This window comes from Cyprinodon variegatus, unplaced genomic scaffold (genome assembly GCF_000732505.1).
Source record: "Cyprinodon variegatus isolate N-32 unplaced genomic scaffold, C_variegatus-1.0 Scaffold350, whole genome shotgun sequence".
NCBI lineage: Eukaryota > Metazoa > Chordata > Actinopteri > Cyprinodontiformes > Cyprinodontidae > Cyprinodon > Cyprinodon variegatus.
The window spans coordinates 300,771-326,120 of NW_015150803.1; the positions used below are offsets into that span (position 1 = coordinate 300,771).

The 25,350-nt window shown below is 39.0% G+C and overlaps 1 protein-coding gene across 6 annotated transcripts in view; it reads left to right on the plus strand.

Moving 5' to 3' along the window:
- abr (active BCR-related) overlaps positions 1-25,350 on the plus strand; it is a 151,969-nt gene that overhangs the window by 67,992 nt on the left and 58,627 nt on the right. For 5 of the 6 annotated variants that reach the window (XM_015385871.1, XM_015385872.1, XM_015385874.1 and 2 more), the window contains exons 3-7: positions 6,466-6,564; positions 8,282-8,467; positions 15,846-15,953; positions 20,023-20,083; positions 24,616-24,668. In XM_015385871.1, the coding sequence (XP_015241357.1) occupies positions 6,466-6,564; positions 8,282-8,467; positions 15,846-15,953; positions 20,023-20,083; positions 24,616-24,668 (507 nt within the window). Of the gene's footprint in view, positions 1-3,203; positions 3,453-6,465; positions 6,565-8,281; positions 8,468-15,845; positions 15,954-20,022; positions 20,084-24,615; positions 24,669-25,350 lie in introns of those variants that run through there. The other variant, XM_015385876.1, reaches the window with a different exon arrangement.

Sequence of the window (25,350 nt, forward strand, 5' to 3'; positions counted from 1 at the left end):
TGTAAAGCAACTGCAGTGGATTAGTTAATTGGGACTTTTGTTAAAGACAAACCTTTTTCTCCTAATCTCTGATCTGCGACCCCCTACATCCTAAAAATAAAAATCCCCGCACCATGATGCTGCTGCCACCATGTTTCACAGCATTGTTTCTTAATCTAGTGTAGCTTTTTGCTTGTTGGTCCATATATAAAGGATTCTTCCATCTGAGTTTTGGAGCTTAAATATACTAAAGGTAAAAAGAATAATAATAAAATCTGATATTTCCTCATTTAGCAATGCGGCCATTGCTTGGCTTGCTGATAAGTCCCAGCATGTTAGTTAGGTAATTTAGTTTACACAGATGCTTAATGTTTTCACTACAATTTGATCCAGTTAGTAATTGCCTGATGTTTTTGTCATAGAGTTACTCTTTCCCTCACATTGTTGTTCAGAGGTTAGGGGGATCCTATCATGCCTGTGGCTATATTGATGGGATTGCATGGCCAGTATGTGACCCGTACAGAAATTTGATTGGGTGCTCTGAAACCCCATTCCCCAGTGACATTTCAAAAAATCCTCTAAACGAAGCTGCAAACAGACCCGACAGTATCGACATGAATGAGGAGCTGAGCTTTAGTTGTCTTGCATTCCTTCCTACCTGCTCTCTGCTCTGGCCTCTTGATTCAGTTTTTTAATTCTATATATAAAGCACATTACTCTGTAATCACTGTGATATAATGTCAATCTGGTTCTGATCCAGGATCAGTTAATAATAGAGGTAATTCATGAATTATTAAGGTTTTTATTCAGATGTATACCAATGGCAGTGAGTTATTCTAAGCATCTGTATGCTTAACTGAAACAGAAGTATGTCTCCATCTAGTGGTAAGTAGCAGTAAGAACAAGCTGTTATGGTTTGATCTTTTACTGTAGAATTGTCCTCAAACTCAGACCACATGGGTTTTTGGTTTCCAGAAGCTTTTGATTTAGTGACCCATTCCTTTTTTTTCTCTTTAGAAATATAAAAAAAATGTCTTTGAACTTTTTTCTCTGGTTTCAGATTTTTAAAAAGCAAAACACCCTAAAATAATTTCTCTGTTTTTATTGCTGTACTCTACTACATGATAGATCTTTTTTGTTTGTTTTTTACCGTCTTTGTAGAGACCTGGGTATATTTTGGGCTTGACTTGGAAATAAAAGCATAAATTCACATTATTTGTGTTGGATCCCTAACAAAAGTTAGTTTGTCATATGGATAATTTTAATATTTAGCACTTTTTAAATAAATATTTCCCCTATATTTCACACTATAACCGTCAGCGTCTCCTACACAGCAGTACATCCAGAGATGGTAATGCGATTGCCTGTGGGCTTCCTGACTTTCTCCTCCTTGCACTCTTGATAATTTGGCCTGTATTTGTGCTGAGTTTGCAGACGTCTTCTTCAAACCTGACAGCTCCAAGCTATAACATGGATTCAGTGTGGTTTATATGAATAAATATGAGTCGAATATGCACATATTTATACCCCCCTGACACAATAGTGAGTTTTACTGTTTTCCCTTTGTCCTTCTTCAAGTCTGCTGTCATTTTGTCTTCTGTTTGCTCCTCTTTAACCCCCAACCACAACCACGCTCATTAATGCCTTAAAATGTTGCTGACTATGAAATTGAGAACATAAGCTTTAAATTATCCAACTCTTACCTCGTTCAATGCTTGCTCTATAAGCTTAGGCTGACGTTTGTTATATCTCCCTTTTTCACTGAGCATAAACAGTGACGGCACTCAGACCAAGTAAACCTTGAGCTTAATGTTCTGTGTGGGTGAAGCGGAAAGGAAAATGCTTCTGCTGTCAGAGGGTGACACCTCTGTAGCACCTTATAGTCCAGATTATCCTCTAGTCCTCAGTAATTAAAACACAGAAAGCAGAATCACCATAATCTAAACTAAGAAGGATAACAGATTTATTTATCATTCCTTTTCCTGGATACATGTCATTGTTTTAAATAGAGCTAAAACATTTCATGTTGATTAAATAATTATAGAAATAATCATCAACTAATTGAGTACTTGATTAATTGTTAAAGTAAACAGGCTCTAAGACATGGCATTAGCTGAAACAGTAACCTTCTTAGAGCACTAATTATGCCAAAATTTGAAAAATGATTTATAAACATTTACATTTAAAATGGTACGGGTATAGTTTTAACTTCAGCTGGTTTAAATTCTGTAGTAATTCTTTTATTCATTTAATAAACACAGATTAATCAATTGGCAAAACAATGGTTAGAAGCAGGCCTAGTTTTAAAAAAAGTGGATTAAAAAGGAAACATTTTGCACAACACTTGGCGCAAAATCAAACTGGAGGGAAAATTCAATCTGGAATATAAATAAATATGAATGGCAGTTAATGTTCTGAAGACGATCTTCACCTTTACTGATGTTTGCTATGGCTTCATTATCCATAAAATGGCTTTAGCCTTCACTAGGGTCCGACTCTGGGTTCAGCATAAGTCTGAAATCGAATGGATGCAAATTCTGATAAGAATCAGTCAGATGTTGATCATCCGCCACATTTTTCCCAGCGCCTCCCTTCCTGCGCCTCCTGTGATGTCATGAAGCCAAATAAACACAAAAAATAAGCATTTGTGGTTTGATTTTAGGACCAGTGCTGTGGAAAATAATGCCCTCTCACCCTGCCACGTTTTTCTTCTCTATGACCATTTGTTAGGCTTTAAAGACATCACTAGATGGCGTCTTTAAAGCCTGAAATACTGCAGAACTACACCACCTGACCCGTAATTAGAAGCAGTTGTTTAAAGGCCAACATCTGCAGCCTTGAGCAGATCAATGAGGAGACAATGACCAGAGGAGGAGAACTATGGTGTGTTCTGGTGTGAGAAAGGAAGAACCTGTGTTTTTGAGGCGGAAGTGGCTTTTGACTAATCAGAGCGGAAGGCTGAAGCAAAGAGAGTACAGCGGAGTGTCTGACCATCGCCCTGAAAGAGCCGGCCTCAGCCGCCATCAAGGAAGTGGCTGGCTAGTGTTTGTTGTGAGGGGAGGGGCACTAGCAGAGAGGGAAGGGCAGACTATATCGACCAAAGTGGAACTGCATGCCACACACACACACAAAACACACGCTGAACATACACAAACACCAGGAAGCCCAGCAGAGGAAGGGGGGTGGGGTTGCGTAGGCGGGGCCCGCTCCCTTTCTCTCTCTGTAGGCGTCCAGACGACCTGCTCCGAAGGGAAAATCCTGATGTGGCCAAACAGGCGCTGAAGGGGGGAACTGGAAGCAGGGACAGGAGAGAGGAGGTTTTTAAAGGCTGGACAGGAGAAGAAGATACTATGGAGGAGGAAGAGGAGGAGGCGCTGGGCTACTTGGACAAGGTGCTGGAAGAGGAAGAGGAGGTGTTTGAATACGGAGATGGGGAGCTGGATCCCATCACTCCGGTACATAAGCAGTTCAAGGTGAGGCAGGCGCCGGACAGCAGGACGCAGGAGAAAAAAAACCAAAGCAACCTTGAAAGCTGAAGGCTGTAATTGGAGTCCTCTTATGATGCGGCGTCAATATGTGGCTTTATGTGCTTGTGAGCCATCTGGAGTGTGTGCGGTTGTGTGTGTGTGTGTGTGTGTGAGAGAGAGATGAAGCAGCTTCTCTAGAGCACATGTCTCCTCACTCTGCTGCTCTGTAAACACCTCTGATTTCTGTTGCCCGGACTAACTTCTGCCTCTGCATGCAAACTCCGTTCTGCAGACGAACTGCCCGCCGTCACTCACAATATCAGCTCTGTCATCTCAACCAATGAGTGCAGGGGACTCAAAAGGAAAGTGCAGAAAATCCTTCTGTGAGGAGGGAAAAAATACTTCACTGCTTTCTGGATTTCTCATCCTGGCCTTGCTACACAGTAGCTCTTTGTACATTTTCTTTTTCCTCTTCATTTTTTTTTTTTCCTCTTCCCCCCCAAAAAACTTTCTGAGACATTTTCTAACACTGACATGGCGAACTGAGCACCAGTTTAGCCAGTGGTTAGGTTTCATTGCAAAGCTGAAGGATCTTGCAAAGTATTCACACCCTGTTAAAATTGTTCACATGAAATCACAACAACAAACCTCGGCGTGTTGCACTCTAATTTAATGCAGCAAACCAACACAGAGCAGTGGCTGCTGGTGTGGTAGAATAAAAATAATGAATTTCATTAGAATTTGTACAAGTTAGAATGCATGCTAAAAACAAAAGATGAAAATAATGTACTTCCTTCTTTCCACCTCCATTTCGTCTTCTTAATTCAAATTCTGAGTTAAAAATAAACCGAATGAGTGACAAAATATGCAGTGTAGCATGCATAAATACTTTCACTACAGAGGTGCAATGTAAAAGTCAGTGGGTGGTGGCAGCATCATGCTGTGGGGGGACGACCTTTTCAACAAAAAGTCATGCCCAGTTTTAAAACAATGACGTAGTGAGGTCTTATGTCCAAGAATATCAGCCATGATACAAACCTAGTATCTTACCCCATGTGTCAAGGATCAACATCCAATAATATCACCTCCAGGTTTGATTATTTTCTGTATTTCTTCACAGAGATGTCTGTTAGTTCTATGATAAATCCTCCTCAAAGCTTTAGGACTGTTAGGCCAGCTTCGATTAGCTGCGTCCTTAGAAAAGACTCCTAAATCATTCTTCTTTGTGTAGTCGTCCCCATGTTGATCTTTCCGTCGCTCATCGTTGGCCACGCCCTTTCTCCTCAGAGATAACTTCACCGTCAGTAGCTGAGCTGGATCTGACACGTCGAGCCTGGGTCGGGCCTTATTCCTCGTCTTATCTGGCAGAACTGCTGCGCTGATATCATTCTAAGAATCTGACTGTGTTAATAATTAATTATCCTCTCTGCTCACTGTGTGGATCTATAAAGGTACATATGAGAACAGATTACTAAAACATGCGTTCTCCCTTAGCGTCCTGAGAACCCTGGAAAGGGATGCATAAAGATTTAGATATGGGCTCTAGTGGAAAAAAGTTTCCAAACCGTGAGAGGTTTTGAACTGAATATACCTGGAAGTAAAAGACAACACTGACGGAGTAATGAATGGATAATAAGAGGAAAGGAAAAGTCATAATCGGAAATATTTTTATATTGTGGCCCTAAAGAGGAGTTGGCTTGAAAAAGAGGAAAAAGTGAGGCTAATGCACAAACTAAAAACTCAAAAAAAACTTTATTGCCTGTCAACAACTTCAATCAGACTTTAATAAACAGCTTTAAAAAAAACATTATAAAGATGATTGTTTAGGCTATAAATGCACTTAGAATGCTTGATTTTAAGGCCTGCTGGTTTTTTAGCTGCTATAGTCACCTGGTCATGTTAAATCCCTCATTAAGGGGCTCCATTATTTGAACAAGGTCATTTGGTACCGGGCCGCACAGAAAAAAGTATACATATATATATGTGTGTATATATATATATATATATATATATATANTATATATAATTTATCGACGATTAGAGTCTGAGTGATGTTTTATTTTGAAAAATATAAAAAATTGCGGTATTCTCTCTTAATTGCCTCAGTCGGTGCATCTGTGCCTCTTGACACAGGTAATTTAGTTCAAGACTCATCCTATCTATAACATCCTATCTTTGTGAAGCAGGATTTTCTGCTGTTAGAGCGACCAAAACAAAGCTACGGAGCAGACTGGACATCAGGAGCACAATTTGTGTGTCATTGTCTACGATTAGGCCTAGATTGGACTGGCTTGTTGTTTTATTTTTATGCTGTTTGTATTTGATTTTATGCCAGTAGTATCATTTTACTTGATCGTATTTCCCCCACCCCCCCGGCCAGTCCGTGAAAATATTGTCTGACATATAGCGGTCCGTGGTGCAAAAAAGGTTGGGGACCGCTGTTTTAAAGGATAGTGTCAGCTCTTTGGATCCAATCCTATCATGTTAGAGCCTAGCGGCAGACAGAGATGGGCATTTTTGGAGGTTTGTGTCCTACCATCATAAATGTAAACTGGGAGTGTTACCTGGAAATGGGTGGGGAAATACTTTTTAATTGGTGGGGTCTCTGAAGTTCTAAAAATCTTCTTGACGTGGCATTTAAACCAGCCTTTTTAGGACATTCTTTTCACAACTAGGCCATTCTACAGGATAATAACGAAAATAAAACATTTGGGCCAAATCAACACTGGCATATTTAACCAGACCTAAACTTATTTTTTCTCCCGTGACCATCTGGATTAAAATCCTGTAGCTGAGGAGAGGCCGATTGAGTATTATAACTTTGTTTTTCTTTCGGTTTCATCCCTTAAAGGTTCTGAATTTCATCCCATTTATGTATCTTGATTTCTGTAGTTGTTCCAAGCTGTTAATGAGCTTCATCCTTATGTTATCCTGATGTTGCTGCTCTGGGATCATCTAGGAAATGAGCTGTTTGCTGCATGCATTGTGCACCTTCTTATGTTGTCTGCTGTTTTCTCAGGGCGATGTTGAAAAGGGGCTGGAGATGAAGAAACTGGTCCTGTCTGGATTCCTGGCCAGTGAAGAGATCTACATCAACCAACTGGAAGCCCTCCTGCTGGTAAGAACCATCAGCACATCCCCATACAAAGAAAGAATGACTCAAACAGAGTCATGACCACTGTCACTGCAGCTTCCTGACGCGTCTCCCCAGACTCAAGCCGCGCAATATGTCACTTCCTGTCTTTTTAAAGCTGCATGCTGCACTTTGATCAACCTGTTGTCTTACACACGTTGAATTTAAGATAAAGACTGCTCTACTGTTTAGAAACACAACAGATAATAATCAGGATAGAAGCGGTACAGCAATAAAAGCAGGAGTTTTTTTTTCTTGGGCTTTCAGTAATGTTGGCAGAGGTCTGTCCTGACCAACTTCCTGCTATTTCAGGCCATGATGACAACACGGCGGGACGTTGCACAACTCCCTGTCTGTTTCTGCTCTCCTTTCTTTGCTACGTCTCTGTGTTCCCACAACACATTTTCATCCATGTGTTTTATTCTTGTTCTTTAAAAGGACATATTCAGCAAGTTTTCTTCTTAAAAACCACAGCGACAGACCACTGGCAGAAGTAGTTTCTGTTTGGGACAACATCTAGTGTTTGGTTTTATTGAATAGATTGGTTCCACTGTGACCATGTGTTTTATTTAGGCTGTAAAGTTCAACGATTTACACCATAAAACCACCGTCAGATGTTTTATTTTTGTTCTTTTGTTGTTGTTTTTTTAAAAACACATGACCTGAATGTAATTGGTTTATTTATTTAAATCACTGTGAAATATTATGTATTCATATAACACCAGTTTGGGACTTGTGGGGGGAATAAATCAGATCATGGGTTTATTTAAAATAGTTTCAATGTTTATTTTGAATCAGCCGGATTCTGATTGGTTGATTATCACTGAGCTGTGATAGAAACGGACCCGTCAGAGTTCCAGAAGTAGTTCTGGATTGTATTTCTAGGTTTGAAAACTTAAGATGCTGTAAATGAAGAGGAATGATTGTTTAAGAATGTTGCCTTCATCCCAAGTGATGAATTAGAATCATTTTGGTTAAGTTACCAGTAAATTTCTTACTTTTTCCTCATTAAACTCTGAGATTTTTTCCAAAATAAAAAACACCCAGATAAGCTGTTTAGCTTTCCCTCTACAGGTTGAGAGTCATGTTCTCGTTTGTTCTATAATTAAGCTATAAACTGAGGTGTATTAAAATAAAATCCCTTCTATAGCTTCTTATTTTTCACTTATCAGTCACTGATTTCCTATAACTTCACCCAGCTGCTTTGTTGATGCCTGAAACTTTGATAATTTCACATATCTGTTCTTAAATGTGTGAAAATGAGCAGCTTAACCTCATTTTAACAAGCTTTGATTGTTCTTGTGAAGAGCAGACTTTAGTATCTTATAAACTGGATCACACAGTGAGCCTGCAGCCATCATCAAGGTTGTTTAAAAAATAATCCGTTCTGTTTAATGAATCCTCCCCAAAACCCCTGCAATCAGCAAGACTCTGACTCATCATCAGCCCAAGTGAGCTCTTTCATCTAATCCAGACCCTCATTCCCACCCACCAGAACCACTCTGCACGTTGTCATTAATTGGGTTGGTGTGAAAATTGCTCGCTTAGACACATTGATGCAGAATAACGGCCAGATACAAAGCAGAAATTAGATGTCAGATGGGAAATATTTGCTGTTTTTTCCATTACACGTTTTACACACTTTACACAGCGCCTGCTCGCTGATGGTCTCCATTGATACGATTTCCTCCTTCCTCTGCAGCCAATGCGGCCCCTAAAGGCTGCAGCCACCACCTCCCAGCCCGTCCTGACCATGCAGCAGATAGAGACCATCTTCTACAAAATCCAGGACATCTTCGAGATCCACAAGGAGTTCTACGACGCCCTGCTACCCAGCATCCAGCACTGGGACGAGAAGGTCACCGTGGGGCATCTGTTTCAGAAGCTGGTGGGTCTGACGTCGCCTCAAGAGTCACGCTGCCTTTTCAGTTTTTTTCCTTGATGTCATCCACAGTTGTCAGGCTTCTCACTGTTTGCCAACCAAATTTAGAGAAGTGATTCACTGAGTGGCTGTGCCTGTTTGTGTGTTTTCCTGACATTTGAAGAAACACTGCAGCTTTTAGTCTTAACACTTTTTTTTAAAGCTAAGCAGGATGTTTAGCTATGTGTTGGTTCAGGGCAGTTTGGTTGTCTGCTCACTGAATTTGTGCTTTGAAGTAGCTAAAGTTTGGGTTAAACATAAGAAAACACTTTCAATGGGTTAAAGCTAATGTTATCCTACAAAAGGTATAAAACTAAATGCTCATGTAGACTTTAGAGGTCTAATCATTGGAAATGGTTGAGTTCAGATGACATTTTCAGGAAAACTGGAACCGTGTTATTAGACTTTTAGTTCATACACAGTCTCTCCTACTGAGAGCAAACATGGAAGGTAAATAAAAACCGTTTTGATTTGTTGTTCTGTTTGCATATTTTGACTTAGACCAGTTTCCTGAAGGTTGAACACATCGCTGCTATCTGGGTATGAATTTATCCAGACGTCTCTTCCATCATGAGAGATCCTGTGCCGCTATGCCATCATGGCTGCATTGTTGTTGTGATAAGAGCAGAGGAAGCAGTTCAGCTCAGTTAAGAGTGCAGCATCTATTTTAGACTGACTGAAGCGGTAACCTGATTGTGGCTCAGCTTGCTTCTGATATTTTGCTGTTTCTGTTGGCTGCCGGGTTAGAAACACTTATTAATGATCCCAGATCATACTAACTAAGCAACAGTAATCCCTTAACTGAGATTTCCTTCTTGTCACTCTAAGCTTTACAGTGAAATGACTGAGGGTGAGCGGAGCTTTCTAAGAACCTTCTGGGTTGAAGGATAACCTCAGAAGTCACCTTATTGGTTAAAAGCAGTCAGCCTGTGTGTAATGCTATGAAATGAGGAGATAACACCATCATGATCTATGGTTTTTCTAGAGGAGTTTAAGAGATTCACACCTCAGTGGGGGTGATCTGTTTACTGAATTTAACTTAATTCTACTTGAAATTAATGCTAAATAAAAGTAATACTGAACTAATGTTATTTTCTTACAAAAATAAGGTGCCTTCAACTCTCCCTTCGATCACCACAGTACAGGGATCGCCAGTTGATTTTGTATCATCTTATAAATATCTTGGCATTATTTTAAATAAAAGTGTAACATTTATAGCCTGGGTGCCATTCCGAACTTAGTCCCGCCCACAACGTTTAAGGTCGGTAAGTTCGGTCTGGCATTGCTCAATAGTAGCGCAAGTATGCTCGCACAATATCTGGCGGGCCAATCAAATTGTCAGGGCGGGCTTTATACGATGATGGACAGATGATCAACAGTAACGTAATCAACCACGTCACCAAAGCGCGCTTGGGTGACAACAATAATGGCTGCCGCTGGAGAGTTGAGGTGTGTAGATTCTGCTATTAGGTCTGTTCTAGAAGATATCGACAGCAAATTAATTTTCAAAGAGGAACAGAGAAACGCGATCAAGGCTCATCTTCTTATTATAGGCGTGCAACTGCACGCTTTGAGTTTTGTTAACAACAACTATGCCTCGCTTAACATACGTCACGCACTCCGTTGCTCTTATTGGTTGTAGGTCTATCCAATTGAATGCAGAGGCATTTTTTTTCCTGGTTCGTTCGAAACACGCCCCATAATCACAGCTCTATGGAGCAGTATCAGACTCATATTCTGAATAGATTTGAGTAGGACTACGTCAGGCTAGAACATTTAAGCCCCACATTGAAAACCTGCTTAAAAGCTTAAGCTATTTATTTTAATTATTATATTTTTTTCTAAATAAATCTTGTTTCTAATACAATGCCGAGAAACAACTGGTTTTTATCACTTTCATCAGCCATGCAGACTCCCACACTGGTACACATTCATTTACAAATCCATTCCAATCAGTTACCACCTTATTTACCTTTTTGAGATGTTTAGAAAAAAAAACAACATTTATATGCACTTGCACCCATTTTTAATGATTTTTGTAATATATTTATTTTCAAATTTTTGTTTTTTTTTTATACCGTGTATTGTTTTCTAAAACATGAGACACTAAGTCTTCAGAGATTTTTCCTGTCTACATAAAGGATTAAATAAATTAATAAAGTAAAATAGCCATTAGTTGGGTCATAACACAAACCGGCTGAGTATGGGCAGGAGCTTGTTTTAAGAAAGCCGGAGGAATTGTTATTTACCATTCAGGACAAACTATGTAGATGTGGATGAACGTCGGATGTTATTTTTAAAACTACATGCAACACGTGGCGAAAAAGTAGCATTGTGCTTCACTCTGAACACATCATGATACCACCACCACCGCAGGTGGTGGTGGTATCATGCTGTGGGGAAGCTTTTAGTAAGCTGTAGCAGGGAAGCTGGTCAGAGGCTTTGGAAAGAAGGATGGAGCTGAAGTCTTGACTGGGGCAGAAATTAACCTTCCAGCTGGAAAATCACCCCGTATGTAGTCGATACCACATCAACAGTGTTTATTTTGTCATGCTTGAATGGAAAAAGATGGATATTCCTCACAAGACTTGGAACAATTCTCATCACATTTCAACTTCATACTGTAAATGTTGTTGTTGTTGTTTTTTTTTTTGGTCTACCTATCCATCCATTTTCCAACACGCTTCTCCCTACTGGGGTCGCCTGGGCTGCTGGTGCCTATCTCCAGCTGATAATGGGTGAGAGGCAGGTTCCACCCTGGACAGCTGGCCAGGCCATCACAGGGCAACACAGAGACAAACAGGACAAACAACCATTCACACACACACTCACATCTAAGGAGAATTTAAAGCCAATTACCGTAAGAGTACCCGGAGAGAACCCAAGCATGCACAGGGAGAACATGCAAACTCCATGCAGAAAGAATCCGAGCCGCAAATCGAACCCCGAACCTTGTTGTGCTACCCACTGCCCCACTTTGCAGCCCGGTGTAAGACCTAAATCTCCCTTAAACCTTTTAAAGTTTGCAGCTGCGATGTGAAAAAATATAAAAATTCAGAGCGTGAAGACACCTGACTAGAACGATGCGTTGCAATTTTGAATGACACAATTAAAGAAATAGGACAGTTACTGCAGACCAAACCACCGTAGTTTTTAACATTTCACTTTAAATTCAGGAGACGTCAATAATTCAATTCAGTTTGTTAAAGCTGTGAATAAAGCGCCAATTCACAACACATTATCTCAAGGTGCTTTACAGAGACAATTCAACCAGATCGTACAGTCAGATTGGTTCAAAGTTTTATATCTTATGGAAAACCAGTTGATTGCATCAACTAATTGACTCAACAGCAATCCCTCACAATAATGGTTACACTGTATGTATGAAGTGCAACCACAATTATTGGTTTTAAGCCACATTAAAATACTTTAAAGGATCAGTGCTTCATTGCAGCAGCTCCTTGTTAATAATGCATTAATAATGTTAAGTATTAATCAAGGCTTTGTTAATGGTACTTATAACTGAAACATTATTTAATTTTTGCTTTACTTTTTTTAGCTGGTTACTATCAACCTGTAGCAGGTAATCCATTATGAAGAGACCCCTGTCTGTTAGCTATTGCCCCCCCCTGCTGAACCTGATTCTGTAAGGGAGGTGAAAAGAAATGTTTTAAGTTGCTGTTGGAGAACTGCTGAAAAAAGTAACATCTTGGGGCTGATGAGGGGAAATATCACTGGATCCCATTTATACGCCAGTTATCTAACAAACCCTCAAAGTGAAAACGGGCCCGAAGTCTTTCTGTCCTACCATCACAAATTGTTATAAATCAGGGTTGGTCAAATTCAACTGGGATTTGGTCAGATTAAACTAAATGATGTAACAATGGTAATTAAAGGTGCCCCTCACATCTCTATAAACGCACATCAGTCGCTTCAGTGCGCTCCTGAACGCTCCCCTAAATGGTTACATGTAGATTAATTGCTCTGGTTGCTGAAACAGTGTTGGGTGTAAATGCAGCATTAAAAATAAATTTAGTGTAATATTACTGATAAGATACTTCCTTAAAATCTAAAAGCTACTAAAAATGTTATATCAATAACAAATTAAACAAATCTATCCGAATTTGGAGTTTGGGCTGAATAAAACAAGAGTGACTTGTAAATCTATGACTTATAGATCACTCTTCTAAAGAAATTTGACTAATTTGAGTGTTTCTTTAAAATATTGTGTGTTTATATAAATATTAAGCAGATAAAAAAAAAATATTAATATACTGTCCTTTAAACCACGTTTTTGACACCATGGCAAAAAGTTTAGACAACCCTGTTCAAGAGAGTCTGAACTAAGAGAATCCTTCAATATAATCTTATAAAATGTTTAGACTGCATTGATAACGTTAATTTATGTGACATTTTCCCCCAGTAGAGACATGTTCTCAAATTAAAGGCTACATGTTTATAAGCCTTCTCAATGTGGGAGTGCTTTTCCCATGAAAGAGGAACTTGGGCTTTTTACAACCAAATGACAAATATACCAAAAACCCCATGCCCTGTCCATATCTGTTAAAGAAAAAAAAAAATGTATTTAACTCATTAAATAATATCCCAGGCAGACCAACCCAAAATATGTGTGACTAAACGCAGTGTTTATTAAAAATGAGCTGATGTTTAACATCAGACCAGGTGGTACAATAACTAGAAACTTTCAGAGTTTCCCTTTAATGACTCTCCTCCGTTGGGATCACAGTCACACTAGCAACATTCAGCCATTACTGTAGTCATCAGCTCCCATCTGTGCTGTTTAAATGTGCGTAGATGAACATGCTGTGCGACAGTAAAACATTTAGTCAGGGCGGCAATGTGAGAGTACAGATGGAAGCTTAATTAGCTGCTATACACCCTGCTGCTCCTCGTCAGCAACACGGTGTCCACCGGAGCAAGATTTCAAGGAGAAAACGCAAAGAAGGGAGAAAAGACCGCTTTAGCTCCCAGTTTTTATCAGTTACTTTGTTGGATATGTTCAATGTACTCTTTTTTTTTTTTGTTTTTCTGCCTAGTAGTTTAAATGATGAGTTTTCTCAAATGCACAGGCCTTAATGCAATGAAGCTCTTAGTGTAACATGAAGGATGTGACGGCTGCATCCAATTGTTTTTTGTTTGTTTTTTTTTCAGATACAACAAACAGGGATTTTAAGCAGGAAAAAAAAAGGTCTAATCTGCAGCTAACCGTTTTAGTCAGTTTCACTTTAAGAACGTAAACAACAACAAACTTCCCAACTGCATAAAATAAAAATTGCGTTTTTTTTAACAGGGTTTTATAAAATCAGATCATGACCAGCCCAGAGATTTCGTTTCTTTGTTTTTATTTTAAGGTTCTGCATCAATGGAAATCTACAAATTCTGTCAAAATTTCTATTAAGCAACAGTAGAATTTATACGAAGAGGAAAATAGGATCTCCTAAATAAATTAGAATATCGCACACACTCTGTGCCCTAAAATGTTAAGCATTCCACAGTGAAAAGTTTCTACTGTTAATGATTTATGTTTTAGCCAAGAAATAAAATAACCTAGTCGGCATTCAAAAGGAGATGGGATAATTTCACAGCTAAGTTTTAACTTTTTTAAATTCACCATCAATTGATCCCTGAGTTTAGCTAGTGTTTGTGTGATAATGATAGAGAAGCACTCTGGTTTGCCTGTACTATCAAAGCAGCATCTATTCAAATGTTTGGTTTTTTTTCAACCAAAGGGTTGTTAGATTTGATCTTTATTCTATCATTATTAAAGAGATTTGTAAATACACCTTACTGACTTATTAACTGTATATATGCAGATCTCTCGTGCCTAGAAACAGATTTGCACCAATCAAATAAGTCTGAACTAGAAGTCAGACCAATCAAAGTGTCATTGGTTCATATGTGCTTCATCCTGCAAGGTCTAACATGATTTTTCAAAAAAAAAGAAAGTAAAAATAAAATCTAGCACAATGTTGAAGAGGAAATCATGGTCCGGCATAGCTCCAGCCCTCAGATTCCCTCTCCAACCAAAGTTTGACCTGTTGTGTGAAGAAGTGTTGTTGTTTTCTTTCTAGCGCTGCCTGTTTCCTTCCATCCTGGACGTTTTTTATCACTGTGTGCTCCGTCAACATGTGGCACAGAGAGAATGGTGACTTTAACACGAGCTTGGCCTTCTCACTCTGTCTATATTTGGGAATGCAGTGATCACACATGGTGGTTTCTGTTCTCCTTCCAATGTTGTGCAAATCTGTCTAGTTAATAGTGAGAAGTCATGTGGACAGAATTCCTTTTTTATGGACATCATTTCTGTTTTTTACTAAGAAGGACCAAAGTTTTCTGATAGAAAAGAGTGAAGTAATTACAAGGAAAACGTAAGCTGGTCTATGTTTTCTAGTTGGTGTGTGTTTAGTTAGTTCCCTGCAGGGACTAAGCTTTGCAGAACTCTGTTTTTGTTGCTGTCACAATTACAGGTTTTTGTGTTTTATCTCTTCTAAGTTTGAATATCCAAAATGGACAGTTTTACTCTGCTGTTTAACTCTAGTTCAGGCAGACTGGATGACTGGACTAGTGTTAAAGTCTTAAACCAGGTCATTTCAGCTGTGGCTGAGAACCACAACCCAATCTTAGGTCTTTTATTTATTCATCCAGATTTGTGTTGTGTTTCGCTCCTTTCACCTCTGGGTTTCTTGTCTTAAACTCTGACCAGTTTTTCCATCTTTGCCTAATAAAACTCATAACAGGACAGCTTTCGATTATTCCATGAATCTGGTTTATTATTCTTTACCTTCTTGGTGTCATTTTCAGTTCTTATTTTATCCCTTTCCTTCGCCATTTTTTTATTTTCATTTTGTCAGTTTCTGACATATAAAACCCAGTGAAATCCTTTGAAGGCTGTGGTTACATAGTGAAATGAAAACATCAAAGGGAGAAAAAAATCCTAAGGCTCTGTATCTGTAGAAATCCTGAAAACTGCAACATGAGAGGTGAAGAGAAATGGAGACGTTTAGACATGGACTTCAGGAACAAATGGTTGCTGGTTCAATCTGTTCAGCTTAATCCACTGTCATTGCTCTAAAAGGATCCAGTCAACTCCTTACCTTCTGCATTCAAGCCCAGCTGTTGCAGAGTACATGTGTAGCCTGTGCTACTATTCACTCACAGGGCAGCAGAGTGGGTCTGTTAATGGATGGAAGGGGAGGAGAAAGATGGTTGCTCTTTCAGTGAAGATGAATGCTTATTTCCACCTGTGATTAGAATAATAGTCTGTTTCTGTCTCAGCAGGTTTCTTAATACTCCTCTGCCTTTGTTTTTGTCTCTCATGTTTTAGGCTAGCCAGCTGGGAGTTTACAAGGCCTTTGTGGACAACTATAAGAACGCTCTGGAGACGGTGGAGAAGTCTAGCCAAGCCAACATCCAGTTCCAGAAGATATGTGAGGTCAGTTTTTCCTTCCTGGTAGGACGATCAGGAGTCAAACACAAAGCTGCAAATGAGCAGCAATCCATCGGCTGGTGTCCTGAAGTTTGTTTTAAAGACTGCTTTTCCTCCAGCATAAATTAGACCGTAAACTTGTTAGTTTCTCTCGGCTGCCGTAAATCCTCCTGCATTAATAAATGTGGACAACAAAGAAGGGAAGCAAATAAATCTGAAAGAAATTTTTTTGATTCAGAGAGCAGCTGTGTTTATGGGGAAATGTGGGTTTTATTATGAGGAACAGAAGTTAAGCAGAGTGAAGGTCATATAGTCAGCCTTTTAAACTAAGCCCACGTGTTGATACATGAAGGACTCCTACAGCTGCAGCCTTCAGCTAACTCCTGTCTTCCTCCTGCTGATAGTTTATCTAGAGCCTGTTTTTGGTAGATAATTTAATTTAGATTTGACTTATTGATAATTCAGGCTTTAACCCTTTCATTTATACTTCTGAGCTCTACCTTAAGTGCAGTTAAAACAAGTTCATCTTGTGTCATGGTCACTAAAGTTTCTGCTAGAGTTACAGAAAAGTCTTTTTACTTGGCTCTTTACCCTGAAAAGCTTATACAAGTAATTGGTTAAGCCGTATCTCCAAACACCCAGTCTTATGCTACGTTCAGACCGCACGCAGCAGAAGCAGCAAGAACTTCTTCACTTTTGATGCTTGTACAAGTTTAGTTCTGAAGCGCAGTTGAAGCATATTTGCTGCTCTACCTGCGCGGTCAAAAAGTTTGGCTGACACGCGTTGGGAGGAGCTACCCTATCCTTTCTTTGCCTCTAACAATGGCGGATGAATTCTAGAGAGTGGCTTGGCTTATTTTAATGAATAATGCTACGTCCAGACCGCAAGCAATGGAAGCAGCAAAAAAGCTTCTGCTGATTCATTTTTGATGCTGCTCCACATTAGGGTCGGATGACCATTGAAGTGTGTCCAGATGCGTCTGATGCTTCTGTGTTCAATAGCAGAGATTCCGAAAGTCCACCTGAAAACTTCATCTGTGCAGTCAGTTTATCAAGATTATAATCCTGCCTCAAATATAATGCTCAGACTCCCGGAACATTGGCGTTGCAATGTGACTTAGAATCCCGTTCAACAGTAGCCTTCGGCCCGGTCGCCTCGTCTGGGTTTTCCGCTACTGTTCGCGTCAGCTGGAAGGTGGTGTAAGCGTTTTTCATGTACGCAATCCAAACTCCAGGCACCAGAATAATAAAGTTGAACATATTTTGCCAGCAGGTTTCATTGTTTTAAGTTAATTTAGAGGTTAATAAACTCTTTCAGAGGAGTGATCATAGGGATCTGCATCAGCAGATCCCTATGATCTGTTTCCCTGCCAGATCCCTATGATCTGTTTCCCTGTCTGTTTCCCTGCTAGCTCCCAGATCACCTTCTCTGATTAGTTGATGTGGCACGTCGAGCAGCAAAAAATCCAGCTCCAGCATCTGCTGCTTTTTGCACTGCGTCTCGTGTGACAGATGTTTAGAAGTTCTTTACCACTGCTTCAGCTACTCCTGCTGCTTAAAAACACGCTGCTGAACCTTTTGCTGCGCCAAGATGCGCTTCAACCATTGACTTTGCATGCAAAGTAGCTGCTTCTGCCGCATCTGCAGCGTGCAGTCTGATCATAGCATAAGACAGCACCATGCCTCTGTCATTCTTAAGCCCTGAACACACCGAACATGAGTTAGCGTTCAATGCGACGGAAAATCGTGTTGTAACACGTAATGGCGCTTAGCACTTACTGACTGTGAACATGATTTTCTACAAGGGAGATTGGGTAACTCCACCCAAGATAGACCCCAAACTACGCAGCAATTCAGCAGCAATTCAGGGGTCTGACAGGAAGAGAGACGCCATTGTAAAGTAAAACACATCTGGGAATTGCAAAATAAAATCTGTCAGTTGCAAGGAAAAACAGTCAGCTATGCCCTGATTGGAATCATACAGGGTGCAGGCTGAAGGGACTCGGACATAAGCAATAAATAAAAGATTTCAGTAAACCTTATACATTATAGGACTTTAAAAAGATATAAATCAGATAAAAATATAGATCCTCTTTGAGCCTAAAAAAACAATGAGGGACAGAACAGAAAATGGCAGCTTATCACTCTCCCTTTAAAAAAAAATATTGAACAAACTTCACAGAAAGCTCTCAGAGAAAAACCTCTCACTGCCTCACCAATACCTATATAAACTGTCCCACAGCCTTTAGATTTAATACCCCTTATATTTGTAACAGCCATACTCTATCTTTTCTGGCTTAAGAGCATGTTGTACAGGCTGGTCATGAACTTTGGCTTTACTTTAGCAGCGCTGGCTGTTTTTTACTTTTTTCATTTGATTAAAAAGATTTTTTTATAATCGCCCCCAGTCAAATGTGGGACATTGTTTCAATTTGTCGGGCACAGAGACCAAAGCAAAAAAAATAAAATAAAATGCACAGATCAGGATCTGCTACTCTATGCAAAGCAGGAGCCTCTCTATTCAAATTACAGTCAGTGTGACAATGAAAAAAATCGCATCGTAGATTTGAAAAGTCGAAGTTAAACTGGTGTGACCGGGGATTTGCATAAGGATTGTGGTTTAATATTTTATTTTCACATTAAAATAGTCTGTGATCTATGAAATTGAACTGTTAAAAAAGAACCTGCATAACCTTTTTGTGATACAGCTGATGAAATTAGCAACAGTACCCCATCATCAGTGGGAAAAAAATGATTCCTCAGCAACCAGAATCCACACTCTGGATCAGACCAGGACCCCCATAATAAATACTTCTCTATACGATTCAAGTACAATAAGAACAAAAACATAAAATGTGAAAAGCTTGATTGACTAATTCATAAGTATTAAAATTATTACATAACTTAAAAGTTTATTTATTTGAATTGGTGAAGCATATCAGACATGTATCTGTCCAAGTTTACTGATCTTTTTCTCTGTGCTGCTGATGCTACTCTAAAACCTGACCATGTTGAATGTCCTGAGGCTCCTGCAATCAATACCGTGCTAAAAATACAGATACGCTGGGTTTATCTGTATAACATGGACAGAAACATTTACCCATCCCTTGTTATACTCTGATCGATGCAGAGCTACAGTGAGGTACTGGTGCCTTTCTCCAGCTGTCATTTTGAGAAAGCTTCAGCACAAAGAGAACTAGCCTATAAAACAGTGACACCATACTAAACATCATCAGTTAATAGTTAAACCTTTGAAAAACAAGTAATGGAATGTATCCCTGACCTGTGGTTTAACTGTCAGTTAGAGCTAACCGTTTAGCTGTTAATTACCAATGATTTGTTGGCTGTGAGGCAAATCTCAGCCAGCTTATGTTTACTTGAAGGAAAAGGTTTCAGAGTAATGGTAGCTTGTTTTATTTACATTAAAATAGTAGTTTAAATGAAAAAGATTATTAAATATTCCACCAAATAAATGTTTATTTAATAAATAAAACACAAAACATATTTAGAAATAAAGTTTTAGCTTATTTAGTAATTTCTTTGTTTACTTTAACATTTATTTATTATAGATGGATGGATGGATGGATGGATGGATGGATGGATGGATGGATGGATGGATGGATGGATATTAGATAGATAGATAGATAGATAGATAGATAGATAGATAGATAGATAGATGGATGGATATTAGATAGATATTAGATAGATAGATAGATATTAGATAGATAGATAGATAGATAGATAGATAGATATTAGATAGATAGATATTAGATAGATAGAGAGTTAGGCAAAAAGTTATCGGTATCCCTCAAACTCAGGCTTTTTGAAATATTGGTAATTGGCTTATATTTCAGAAATCTCAGAACCTCTTAAATAAACAGATTCTGATCCCTGGACAGTTGTTGAGTCTAAGTCGAATATAATTACTAGCTGATCCTTTAACTTCAAATAGCTTTACTTGGAGTTTTTTTATGCCTACAATCCTGCCTGATGGGTTTTTGGTCAGCCCTTCTCAGTACATGTCTTTGACTGCATGTTTTTTTAAATCAGATTTTCTCTCTTTGTTTCCATTCAGACTGTTAAAGTGAAAGGCCCCAAAGAATCCAAAGACTGCACCACAACAAGCTCTATGGAGGGTGAGTTCCAGCACACATCTGCCTCTGTGTTTCAGATAGTCTCCGTCTGTGCTGGGAAAAGAATCCCTCCTGCTTGCGTATGCAGCGGTGGGCATCAGGACTCAAACTGTAGGATGTGTGAACCTGCTCTCTCTCTCTCTTCCTCTCATACACACTCACTCTCTCGCTCTCCGGCTGCCTGAGAAGAGAGGCGGTGAGCTGGAGAGTAGAGGCAGGAGAGGAGAAGAGGGATATGGAGGTTCTGCTGGTGCTCAGACTCTGTTGTAACTGCACATACGGTAAATAAATGCATGAAATGAGCTGCTGTTGGACAAAGAGGACTTTTATTTTTCTTATCTTTTGTCTTGTATCTCTGGGATTCTGTAGTTAATTGGTGAAGTAGGAGCTGAGCAGATGATTAACCATCTATTTTTGGAGGTTTACTGGAATTTATCTCATGGTTTGCAGTTATTGGTAACGCTTTCTTTCTGTTTTTAAATAAGACTTCAGAAACGTTTATTACATTATAGTGCATGTGTATTTGAGTGAATGTGCATGTGGTAAATCTGCTAGGTAGGGGTCTTCTGCCTCTACTTGCAGACTTAATGGAGGGTTAGGCCAGGGGTTAGATTTCTATACATTTATCCAGCCGAGGGAACCTGGGTGTGTGATTATTTCATCTATTGTCTAAAGGACATTGCTATGCAGTTTCTGTGCTTTTGGTAGAGAGAATGTTTCCCCCCCAGCAGGGTATATCAGCATCCAGAGGAATCTGTTTTTAATTTCGAGCTTCAGTCCCTTGTTTGCCATTCATATATCAGAGGGACTCTTAACACACCCACATTTTTCAAGTTTTTCCTGCTGCTGGTTTAAATGATAACTGATCTGTTTGATCCTTTTTTGGAAATGTGGCATCTGTGAGAGCAAAGCAATGAAAGTGTGACCTTAGATTTATTTATTTGAATAAAGGCAGTAATGGGAAATTTTAGGGTTTTAAATACTTGTTTTTTGGGTTTAAATTTTTAGTTTAAACTTTGCTGTAAAATAATTTAAACTCATTGGATCTAGTTGGTTACAGGATGAAGAGCCTGTTGTGGTCATGTGTTCTGGTTTTCTTTGCTTTTTGGTTAGAAGCTAGTATTTCTCTGAAAAAAGGGCTTACATCTACTGCAGCATCTGGTACAATGATATCAGGAAGATCTTTGATTTGCATGTTATTTTTTAATTTTTTATTTTGGTATCTGTTATCCAATTTGTCCAACAGAAAAGGTTCTGCTCTAGAAGGTTTGAGATCTAAGAACACAGCACAGATTTCAGAAGAAATCTGTGGAATCAGTTTGTGAAGACGACTGAGGCTGTCATTAGTAAACAGTACCTATCACAGCCGATCAGCTCAGTTTTGTACTCTTTAGTTCTATTTTAAAGAGCTTTGCATTTATTGATACCAGCTCATGCAGATGCAATCTGTACCCAGCTGCTTTAGTTTCTCAGCAGATGAGGTCAGTGAAACTAAAAGCACCACTGATAATCATCTTCAACCTTCACTGGCTGCTTTTCAGAAAAATTTAGACGAAGCTCTAGATTCAGAATCTTTTGATTTCCTCATTTTCTTCCTTCTAATTTTAATATTTCTCATATCCCTGGGAATGTTTTTTATGTGCAGCACACATCCATAGTCTTTATCATTAAGGCGTATACCGTTCTGCAGATATCCGGGATGCTCGCTCCTCTGTTGGCCAGTTTTCTAATGTTTCAACCGCACCCTTTTTTTTTTTATTTGGGAATCCTTTTGTTTGCATTCAGCGTTAACTTAAGCTCAGGATTGGATCTAACCTGCTCTTTGTAGTAAAGAAACTTCTCACAGTCTGCAGAGTGAAATCTGACAGCTCCTCTGTTGCAGTTGTGACCTGAAACTGTGTAGGAGGTGATTTTCAGGATCAGGCTGAGGGGTCCATCACAAATAAAGATCAACAGTTTGCATGTTAATCAAGTTGTCAAGGCGACCTTGGAGACAAGACCTCTCAGAATAACCTCTGTGTCACTGCATCGATTTCCAATAAGCTGCATGAGACGTGCAGATAGGTTCCTATAAAATCACTCAGCTGGGAGCAGGGAGACAGTCAGCATATTGGCTGCAGTCCTCTCACTCTTTTATCTCATTCTTTTATTATTATTATAGATTGCTGTAGGAATTTAAAGCAGATTTGTTATTATTAATCCTGATGTTTCTAATATGTAAATACAATGATGTGCATCAAAGAGAGGTGGAAAAAGTTTCTAAAAGTTCCAAGAAATGAAATGTGTCATCAGTGAAAATAACATTGAATCTAAGCTGGTTTATGTTTAGTTAAAATGGTAATTTATGTGCTTTATGTTAAAATTAATTAATATCCTCACATATTAGAAGGACTGGAAAGTATATGTTACAATGTTAAAAAGAGCCACTAAAGCGTGCTGAAATCCTGTCAGTTAAACAGTTAAAGCTGTAGTTCGAAAGCTTTAGTCAGTGCATGTTTAATCAGATCATCTCTGCAACAATTTTTATTTTGTTTAATTTTTAAATACAGGTTAAAGGCCTAACAAGAGAAAAATTAAACATATAATTAAGGCTAAAACTATTCATTTTATTTATTGTGGTTAAACAATCATTGAAATAAATGTCCACATATTTGGGAATCGAATTATTACCTAGAGAAGTAGCATATAAAAGAAATGTATTTGATAAGAGAATAATCTACTTACAGCATTCATTAAGGAAAAACTCAACAAATATAAACTATAAAAAAATAAATCTAAAGAAAATGTCCTTTAATATTTTAATTGCTTCTATTACATATAAAAATACACGTGTTTGTATCAGAGCTGAAACAATCAGAATAATCATGATTAATTGATTATGGAAATGTCAACGAATTTAGTGATCAATTAATAATTAACTGGTGTATATAGACTCTAAAACATGCCTTTAGCTGACAGAGCAACTCACTTAAAGAAGTAATTATACTAAAATTGTAAAACAATATATAAAAATGTTGCATTTAAGATAAGAGAAATGTCAACCTGCTCTATCCAGAACTCCTCAATTGTAAAAGGTTTAGTTTCACCTGGTTTAATTATGTAAGAAATCTTTTTCAAGGAAACGTTTGCTATCCAATTATTAATCAATTAATCCAAAAAATAATCAACATATTACTTATTTAGCAAAATTATCATTATTTGCAGCCCTATATATATATATATATATATATATATATATATATAGAAATACAAAGATATTTTTAGTAAATTAACATTCTAAATAAACAAACATTTAGAATAAAGAAAAAATTGCCAATAATAAAACATATACACATATATGTATATGTTTTATGATTGGCCATTTTTTTTCTTGGTAGGTGCAGACCTACTTGTAAATTAATCTGTTGATTTTAGCATTTAGTTCAGATAACCATGGCTCCTGTTTCCAACCTCAGCCAGCAGACAAACATCCCACAGAACAAACCTATTTCCTGTTTTACACTCTAACCCTAACCCATCAAGGGGGCTAAGGTCATTGGATTCCTGCTGCAGCGCATGTTTTTGCTGTGAATCACAGAGAGATCTTCTCTACCCTGCAGTTTATACAGTGTGCAGTAAACCCTTGAAGGTGGCTGTGTCGGTTCACTGAGCCATGACCGCTGACAGGAGCTGCATTAATGATCACAGGGTGGGGGGACTTCAAAGAGCATCTGCACAGTTTTCTTCCAGCGTCTGATCAGAATAAGGCTGTAGCTGACAGGGCATGTAGTTGTTTCGCTTTCAGCCTTCTGTGCCTCAGAGTAGTAAGGAAAACGGCTTAAAACAGTAGTGAATGTTTCTGCTGTGCTGCTAAGGACACTACTAAGTATCAGATTGAAATAAAGTTTATTTTAATGGGGAAAACTCAATAATGGATAAACCGGATATGTGTTTCTTGTGGAAAAGTAGAGTTTAGACATTGGAAATGAATAACAATGCATTGTACATCAAAGTTAGCTTGTTCTTCACGCCTTAGGGCCTTGTTGGTACCATACCACCCACCAGTTCATCATTTTCCTCTATGCGAGTCTGATTCTACTCCCTCAACATTTCTTTTTACTGGATCTGTGGGCATATTTTACCTCCAGCCGTCACGTATGTCACCTGCTGCTGTTTCACCGCCTTAGCAGCAAAGCAGACCCTAGGGAAACCAGCCAAGTGCAGTGATGAGATGTGTCAGAGCACTTTCTATAGATGCATTGATGGTGTGTGTTCAGATTAGCTAAAGATAGCTGTTCTATAACCAAATCAGAGCACAAATCTAGGAAGAACCGATCAATGAAATAGATCTTTTAACCTTCAGACGGAAAATAGGATCAGCAGCGTCATTAGAGAAAGATTCAGACTCGAAGTTGAGCTGAGAATCATCTTTTGTTAGTTTCCCTTGTTACCGCTACAGAGTATCGTCATCTGCGTAGGTGTATTTATTTTTGTTTTAACTCTGGGACTGGGACCTACTGCACTGACTCACTCTCTCCCTCTTCTTTCCCCCACAGCTCTGCTTTACAAGCCCATTGACCGTGTTACCAGAAGCACCCTGGTCCTCCATGTGAGTTCACACCCACAGCTTCAAGGAACAGCCCTCCTAAACCAGGAACTGTGAGGGGGATTAGAACAATATTAGGCTGGTTCTACCTCAACTTCTTTTCAGTGTCTTGCAAAAATTCTCATTTTATCAGGTTAATTCACTCCAGACTCAGCCATCCATCTCTGTATGGAACTAGCTTAAAGGGACAGGAAGGGACTAGCTCCAAAGTGTCCCCACAAAGCTGGGTGGCATTGTCCAAAATGTCTTGGTTCCTTTCAGGGGTCAAGCCCGGCTCCTAAAAATAAACCCACACCATAATCCCTCCTCCACCAAGCTTTACACCGAGTACAAAGCAGTGAAGTACCTTAACCTAGTAACCACCAAACCATTGCTCGTTCGTCAGATTTCAGCTTGAGAAGCACTTTTTATCACTTTAGAGAAAGCGTCCCCACTGCTCAGGAGTCCAGTACATCACTGCATCTAATGCTTTGGATTGACCTTGGTGATTTATGGCTTGGATGCAGCTGCTGGACCACGGAAACCTATTCCTTGAAGCTCAGTTCGAGAGCTAATCTACCGTATTTTCACGACCATAAGGCGCACCGTACTAAAAGGCGCACTCTCAGTTATGTGTGCAATTACTGTATTTAACACATACATAAGGCGCACCGGACTATAGGGCGCACTCTCAGTTATGTGTGCA